The sequence below is a fragment of the Gordionus sp. m RMFG-2023 genome, chromosome 1, assembly GCF_954871325.1.
Source record: "Gordionus sp. m RMFG-2023 chromosome 1, tfGorSpeb1-WG-v2, whole genome shotgun sequence".
NCBI classification, from domain to species: domain Eukaryota; kingdom Metazoa; phylum Nematomorpha; class Gordioida; order Chordodea; family Parachordodidae; genus Gordionus; species Gordionus sp. m RMFG-2023.
In genome coordinates this window covers 70,064,457-70,073,620 of record NC_088775.1, presented here as the reverse complement: position 1 = coordinate 70,073,620, position 9,164 = coordinate 70,064,457, and the positions used below count along the sequence as shown (strand labels likewise).

At 28.3% G+C, this 9,164-nt stretch overlaps 1 protein-coding gene and 1 long non-coding RNA gene across 2 annotated transcripts; one reads left to right on the top strand and one right to left on the bottom strand.

Annotated features, from left to right (window-relative positions):
- Nucleotides 1-480: 480 nt before the first annotated feature.
- Nucleotides 481-965, bottom strand: LOC135922844 (uncharacterized). The gene is made up of 3 exons (XR_010571049.1): nucleotides 834-965; nucleotides 585-795; nucleotides 481-538 (listed from the first exon to the last, which is right to left on the bottom strand). It is a non-coding gene; the product is annotated as an uncharacterized LOC135922844 (long non-coding RNA).
- A 5,959-nt stretch (nucleotides 966-6,924) lies between these two features.
- Nucleotides 6,925-8,699, top strand: LOC135929305 (uncharacterized). Its single transcript, XM_065465834.1, has 2 exons — nucleotides 6,925-7,587; nucleotides 8,076-8,699. Exons 1-2 carry the CDS (start codon nucleotides 6,925-6,927, stop codon nucleotides 8,697-8,699), a joined length of 1,287 nt encoding a protein of 428 aa, XP_065321906.1.
- Nucleotides 8,700-9,164: the final 465 nt, after the last annotated feature.

Genomic DNA, 9,164 nt, shown 5'->3' with positions numbered 1-9,164 from the left:
ACCCATCCAGTAATCAAGTGCATTATTGTAATATTTTTTGAGAGGCCCAAAAACAGACCGATCAAGAGGCTGTAATTTATGGGTGCAATGGGGTGGCAAAGATAATAGAATTATTCCCGTATCTATACAAAATTTGACAGCTGAATAGGAGTGGTGTGATATATGAATGTCAAGGATTAATAAAACTTTGGACTTTGGAGTACACCGAGTGTGTTTAGAAAAATGCTTCAAAAAAATAATAAAATCCTCCTCTTGCATCCATCCAGAACCATATGATACCCCTATAGCTTCTCTAACAAAATAGTCATAATATTTTTTTCTGGGAAAAAGAAACATTGGAGGAATTGTATGACCAATTGCATTTACAGCAAGCGCTAATGTTATTAAGGTACCCCTTTCTGCGGAAGTAATAGATCCTACCTGTTTTTGACCCTTTTGTGCAATAATCTTGGATGGGGTTTGAACTGTGGTAAGGTAAGTCCAGTTTCATCCATGTTGTAAATTGCCATACATTCTAATTTATGTTCATCTAATATTCCTAAATATTAAATGTAAACATTTACTTAACAAATCATTTAATAAACTTTTATATAAATCAAAAAAGTATAGAACATTTTCTTCATTAAATCCAGTTGCCCTAGCCATACTTGTAGCTTCAGGGGATCTTAAGGAGAGAGTAGGATTTCTTGACATAAATCCTAAATACCAGTCATGGCCAGCCATTGAATTGTCCTTCCAAGATTTAGGAAATTTTTTCTTCATATTTACTGCCATTTGGTAGGCTAATATTTTTATCTAAAAAACAATATAAAATAATGAAGAATAAACTATACCTTTTTAATTGAAAGGCCATAAAAAATTTGGCTAGATTGAATCAGATATTTAGTTATATCTCCCTCTTCTTCTTCTGTGAATATCCTCTTTTTATTATTTTATCCTACACTAGTAAGTATGCCACTTTCTTGATATCTCTTATAATATCTCATAAAGTTTGATCTAGGAATACCTAAAATAAAAATGTCAAGTAAAATATATAATTATTTAATTATAAGATTAACGTTTAAGAACATAAAATTTAAAAATGATAATCTCTTTACCATTACCATTACCATTTAGATTTTATTAGCATATTCTCTATTATTAAATATTGCTAAAATTTGATTTTAATGTTTAAGAATTACATAAAATTAATACAATAATACTATATTTCATCTAAATTGTAATCAATCTAAAATATAAGATCATTTATAAATTACATTTAATAGAAATATTTACATAATTTCTATTATTATTTGCTAAAAATTGATTATATTGTTTAAAAATTACATAAAATTATTGTGATTATATCTTAAAAATAAGACAGATAATGTAGATAAATTTACCTGTAAGTTGGCTAGTCTTCCTTGTTGATTTACAATTTTCATATACCCTAATAGCCTAATTACAAATATAATATTAATTCATTAAATTTTTATATACTTCTAAATAATTATCAATATTAAATGATTCTCCTATATTAATTTTTTTGGATTTATATTTTCGCACCATATCGAATAATGTAATAATTGCTAAAAAAAATTATTAAAATGGATTGACATGTATGGTTTAGCAAGCCCCGCTAGCTCTAAATTTACTAATCATGATTGAAATACTATATAGACATAATAAATATTCATAAAACTTTCCCAAATTATAGAAGAGTGTTTAAACTTTGCCATAAAATTTAATTTATATATAAATGAATATATATTTTAATAAAAATTAAAATTCTGTCATGTAAAAATCTTTAGAAAATTTCATCAAAATTTTATTTCTTAAATAAAATTTTTAATAATTAATCATTTCAAAAGATTTTTTGTCTATAGATGTAAACAATAAAATCTATATTAGGATAAAATTTTAACCTTCTAGTGTTTATAATTTTAAAATAATATTAAATGGTTTGCCAAGCCCCATGGTTTACCTAACCCTAGTCTCCCCTATATTGAGGTATCTATAATCTATGGAACATTAATATGGACAATGTAATATCAGCAAAACATAATAATTCATTCATTTTAAGACATTTGGGAAATAGGAGCTATAATATACATTATTTGGGTATAATTACTGGTAATTAGAAAATAATGATTTTACATATAATACTGTAATGTGAACACATGGTCTATGTGTGAAATGCAATTTCAACACATGTAATTGTCCTTCTGTCATGTAAACAAAATCAAAGCTACATTTTTATAAATATCTCCTAAAATAGATATAATAATCCATTTAGGTATTAAAAATAATTGTGAAATTTGCAGAACAAAGATTTTAAATAAAATTACAAGACACATGTATAGAAATAAATTTAATATTTTATAGGGAGGAAAAATATATAATATGTAGAAAATACAATATTTCCCATCTAGGAATTACTCAGTATCCTAAGAAAAATATACCATTTCTACCTAACTCTGCCATCACAATTAGCCCAAATTCACAAAAATGTAGAATACAAAGTAACAAAAATTGAGAATATAATAGGCTATATGGTATATATGTAAAGAATTTTTAATATACCTTCACAATATAAAATAATTTGAGTCTTTTTTTTAAAAAAAAATGTTCATAAAATAAATAGTAAAATGTGATGTGCTATAAAATTATTACAAAGATAAAAAAAATGTAATATGCATCATAAATTTACAAAAAAAAATTTACACAAAAAAAAAACTTTCTCCAGTATGCAAACTAAACATTATTCCCACCTCAAGGCATACCCCTCAACATGGGCTGACCTTATCTGTAAAAATATTTTCCCTTCACATCATTGCATACCATAAAAATAATATAATAATTGCAAATAAAACCTTATATATTAAATATAGAGATTTCATAATTTAAAAAAAAAATATTACACATCATCTAATATATAATATAAATCCCTACCCAATTTATATATATATATCAAATGCAGACACTAAATCAAAATAACTATCTACATCTAACATTATAGATATTATTCTGACTTCATCATACTTCAATTCCTTTAAATTATCATTCATAATTAAATATATCATATGTGTTATTCACATTACACCCTATTTCATAAAAATGGTTAATTACTTCAAAATAAACAACATTAACTCACCCTCAATAGATCCCTTAATAACATATCAACCTTAATTGAAACTTAATTACATATACAATATATTAACATTGATTAATAATAAATTATCCCACACATGTCCATCCCTTTAATAACCTAAAATGCATAATTACAAAAGTCCATTTCTATATGTATTTTCATAAATTTCAAATATTTAAATATTTAGCAATCCTTTCTGCCCTGCTATTTTTAAAGGTCTTATCTTCCTATGACGGAATACCTATAACACCATTCAATGAGTTTTAAGGCATACTAAATAATAAGACCATATCTACTGTCAAAATTGGATATACAATATACATCTAGTCATATGATATACCAAATATTACTGTCTTAAATTCCTGATCTTATTTTCATATTCCTGCCTAATATTCATTACATACTTTCTATCTTAAGCTTTGTAAGCTAAATATTTAAAAATTATAGAAACCCTAAACTCACCTCTTAATCTCACTTACACCTGTATAGTGATTAGTACTTATGCGTTGTGTACCTAAATCCATATGTTGTCGATCCTGGTCAGCTGGCAACAATATTGAAAAAAATATATAAAAAAAATGCCCTTTACTCTCAAAAATATAACTTATCAATCCAAAATAATCCCTTTCTAATAATATTAAATAAATATAATAAACATTACTAGAATTCATCTTTATTTATGCACATATAACATTATAGATATTAAACAGTTGAAAAAAAGAAGAAATAAATTTAATATAAGAACAAAAACCTCTTATCCTATCCTAAACTACTATATGAAACTTACTCAAATACTCATTTAATCTATTATCATATACTATAATCATTTAATTTAGATACCATTTATATATATATATATATATATTAATTGAATCTTTTTGAAACAGTTTCTTATATATATTCTATCTATCATCGTGTGTGATTGCTATTATTACAAGGCGGATTCTCTGTAAGATATAGGTAAAAGATTAAATAAATTTCATAATTAACCTCACTTTAACTGGTAACTTATAATACGTTATGTAGTATGACACTCAACTATAATAGATAACAGCATAGTTAGAACCACAAACGGATTTCCACCGGGTTAGGGAATCATAGAAGGGGGTTTCAGGTTGTGCCAAATCTCATACCTGGATATAACTCCATCCCAAACTTTTTAATAGGGATAAAACTTTTAAATTCCAGTTGCATATATTAGTTAGTATCTCACCCTGTCTTGAATATATGTTCTAAGTTAGGCAAAAGGGGAAAAAATAATTTAAGGAAATGAATTATAGGAATAAATGATTAAGTTTTACTTCATGAACCTTGAAAACTAGCTAAGTCCCGAACTCGTTCTACTTATAAGTTGATAATTGGTTTGATATATATTGTATTCTAATAAAAATTAACCCCTTATACTAATAAATATTACATAACGAGTAAATCATTATTCACTCTAATGCTTATGTTTCTAAATACATTATAATATAAGATAATAACCTAATCGGATGGCCTTGCCCTCCCCTTTTACAATATTTGAAACCAAGGATATCATCCGGAATATATCTTATGAGTGGCACAAAAAAAATGAAAATAAATATATAGTTTGGTCTCTTTATCTCCAATAAGGATTATCACTCGAAATTTATCTTGTAGGTAGCACTAGTGTTGTTAATTTGCTTGGTCGTAAAATTTACGACCAAATTTTGTACTCAGGCCGACCCGGGGTCCAGACCCGAGGTTCATATTATTTTTATATTGTTAAATTTTTTATTCCGGAATCTAGACACGGGGTTCAGATAAATGTAAAGTAAGATAAAATAAATCTCATATCTAATCTTAAATTAAATTAATATTATTATACCTTCTAAATTAATAATTTAAAGCTTTATTTTATTCTCATTTTTCTTACCATTTAAATATTTATAATTTTGGGTGCTTTTGATTGGAATTTGTTAAAACATTCACAATCCGGGTTTCGACCCCGGGTTTCGGGCTCAAGCAAGCCTGTGCATAAAATTTCGTCTTAAATTTTACGACCTAGCATAGCATAGCAAATTAAAACAACACTAACTGACTGACTGAGGAGAGTGATGCTAACATAACATTTAAACTTAACCATATTAATATTATTTATATTTAATATTTTATCATTAATTTATATTTGAATTTGTGTTTTAGAAATTGCCAATATTTTATAAATAGTCACTATTTTTCAGTGTTGTTCTTGTTGTGCTTGTGTTGTCTTGCTTTTGACTTGCACTTGTGCGTGACGATTTAATAAATAAAACCCATTGTTGAGATAAAAATTTTTGTTTGTAAAATTAATTATAATAAATAACACATTTATTTAAAAAGTTATTTAACTATAATTAAATAAACTATATAAATTGATTTAATTTTTTTATAAATTGCAAATGTTTTATTTTATTTATTATTCATTTCTTAGTTATATCGTCAATTATCTCTTGAACACATTATTTTTAAAATATGGTTATTATATTTATATAATTATAATACAAAGAATTTTTTTTGGATTGATATAAGAGTTTAATATTATCATAGAAAAGTGAAATAATTTTTATTTATTTGAATTGTAAAAAAAAAAATTTTTTAAAAATTTATTGAAAAGCTTATAACTGTTTCCAATGAGAGTGTAGGTAGTGTTGCATATTATATAATAGTAAAGATGTGCTAAACCCATATTTTTAAAAAAATGGGTTTGAGCTTTATAGGTTCTATAAAAAAAAAAAATTTTTTTTTTAAATTCCGGCCAGGTAGGGTAGTGCCTTGGAAATTTTTTTAAAATAAATATAAATATATGAATAATTATAAAAAATAAATTTTTGCTGCCTGTGCTGGTAAAATTTTTTTAATCGGGTTCGAGCCGGAAAACATTTTTAAAAAATTTTGGGTTGGGCTTGAAAAATTAGGCCCTATGCAGATCACTATAATACATTATTATAATATATTTTCCTCTCGCTAATTAATAAGTAATTACTATGTTTAAGATAACACATTTGTATTTTATATATCTAGTAATATATTTTTATTTCATTTTTTTTAAAATTTTTAAATCAAAATATAAATCTTTTTTTTGTGAGTTTTAAAAATAATTTCCGGTATTGGGAAAAAGGAATAAAAAAAACAGACCGGTTTATGGGTCTTGGAAACTTTCTTAGAAAGTGTGTCAGCATACCCTGGCTTAATAAATTAGTATCGTTATGCCAATTCCCCTTACTAGTTCAGAATGAGGTGCTAACTTTCTTTTAATTTCATCGCTATAATATTGATTTTTTAAATAATTTTAGAAATGTATCTATTGGACATATATATTTGATAACATTAGTTCCTAAATTTGATTGAGATAATTAGAATACTTGGATATTCGTATTATTTAAGGGGGGGGGGGTGCCTATTCTAAAGTCAAAATATAGTATAATTTATAATATCAATTTATACTTTTTATCTTTTATTAATTAATAAAGTTTAATAATTATTATTAAGGATAATTTATCTTAATGTGGGTCTGAACCCCGGGTCTGAACCCCGGGTCTAGACCCCGGGTCTGTGCTCAGAGCTGGTTGGTCGATTTTTTAGACCCAAACCCCGGGTCTGGTTTTATACAACTAACCAATTAACAACACTAGGTAGCACACAAATAAGTAATGGAACTTTATAAACTATACTTACATCAGAATGACATAATTGAAATGAATATATATATATATATTACTTTTTACCTTTTCCCTTCTCTCCCTTACAGAATCGGCACGGTAATCATAATTAAATTTTTAATAAAGTTTTCAATGAAGGACCACAATATTAAAATGATCTCTTTAAATATAAGATCCCTGAATGATAAACTAACTATACTTAGGCAAATTATGAAAGACCAACATTACGATATCCTCCTTTTACAGGAGACCCACCTTAAAGTAACTGAGGTAAGGAACCTCTTAGATTACACCTTATATTGCAGCTCAAATGCAGAACACGTATGGGCAGGGGTGGCGATTATGATACATAATAAACTAATAAGATTCGTAAGCTTCAACCCAATTTCCAGCCGAATATGCTGCCTTACCCTAAACTTAGGATACAAAAAAGTCCATTTGTTTAATATATACGCGCCTCACAATGATAGCGTTTTCTATATGGAATTGGAAAATGTCTTAAAGGAACTACCGCATCGGGATGGCATCATTCTAGCAGGTGACTTCAATGCTTCGGTAGGTAAATCTAAGAACTCTTCCTGCCTTGGAAACGCCACATTAATACAAAGCACGAACCCCAACGGTAAAAGGTTAATAGAAATCTGCGAGCTTTTCAACTTGAAAATTGGAAATACTTTCTTCAATCATCCAACTCATCACATCATGACTTACAAGAGTCCTTCCTTTGGCACTACCTCACAGATAGATTTCTTTATAATTTCCACTAAAATTTTCAAATGGGTGAAAGACATCAGGGTAATCAGTAAACTAAACCTTGCACTTTTTACGGATCATTATCCACTGGGCTGTGAACTCAAAATTAACAACAGTATCTTCCCAAACCACACTAGACAGAACAGTCTCACCACTGTAAAATACATAGCTAGAAAAGCTTGGCACAACTAAATGACTTAGAGGTGAAAGAAGAGTTCGTCTCTAAATTAACATCATGGAGAAACTCAGTAAATGGCATGATAAACCCAAATCTGACCTGGAAGGACATTAAGCATAATGTATTAGGTAGTATAACATCATGCTTAAGACCACGCACCAAGCGCAGAGAGTGGCTCACCCCTTCAACAATACAAATAATTAAGAATCTTTAAACAAATATATCCCACCATCAATTCGCAAGACATCATAGGAGGTACATTACCCACCGCATAAGAGCTGACAAAAGACTGTTTATTGCTAACTTATCGAATTCTATCCAATTAAATTTTGATAATAATAATATTTATAAGGCCTTCCAATCTCTAAAACTACTCAACACCTTTAAAACCAATCCTTTACCAAGACTACAATTAAATAACAACAAGATTATAACTGACCCTAAGGAACAATTAGACTTATGGATAGACCACTACATGAACCTCTACAAAACGAGATGGCCTAGACCTAGATGTGACTACCCCTTCCAATCACCCAGTCAGAATTTGAACAAGTCCGATATAGTCGGTGCCATCAAACGTCTAAAAATGCATAAAGCTGCTGGAGCTGATGGAATTTTTGCAGAACTCTGGAAGATAGAGGTAGACCTAAGTTCCAGCTTACTACTTCCCCTCTTTAGGGAGATTATTTTTAATGTAATAATGAATGATATCCTAAATAAATCCTTTAAACAGGAATATGCACTCAACACATATTACAGTGATCAACAACACCTCAATGATATGCACAACTCTTTAAACTTTCTAGGTTATGCTGACGACGTATGTATTCTAGCCAACTCAGAATACAAATTAAGAAATATTTTATCATTATTTGTCAACAACTGTGATGGATATGGTTTAAGAGTAAACTACACAAAAACCAAGCTGATCACCTCAAATACTGATGCGAGTAACTTAAACCCCTTAATACGATAGAATTAGTGTCAGATTTTAAATACCTAGGAATCAGGATAACGTCATTAGGCCTCACCTTTTTAGATATGAAATCGAGAACGAATAATGCTAGACTCCGCTATCATCAACTGTCGAAATTATGGTCATCCAACCAAATATCAACTAATTTAAAAATAAGACTCTTTAAGTCCCTAATTGTACCCATTTTTACCTACGGCCTGGAGACTTGGCAAGACTCAAAAAGTAACATCAGCACAATTCAGACTTTTATAAACAAATGCCTTAGAAGAATCACCAAAACGTATTACCCATACAACACATCAAATACAATGCTCTGGAATAGATGAAACATCCTACCAATCAATCGTCTCATACCCTTGAGGAGACTAGAATTACTAGGCCATAGCTTAAGACACTCGCAGGAAAATATGATATTCTCATCCTTGAAATGGTGCCCTGACGGTAGGAAGAAAACCCCTAAATACT

What these genes read in the sequence shown, in the direction of transcription:
- LOC135929305 (XM_065465834.1), top strand. Translation starts at nt 6,925, where the DNA reads ATGAAGGACCACAATATTAAAATGATCTCTTTAAATATAAGATCCCTG. An exon ending in AATGGGTGAAAGACATCAGG is followed by an intron (nt 7,588 to 8,075) that starts GTAATCAGTAAA and finishes AATATTTATAAG; the next exon opens with GCCTTCCAATCTCTAAAACT.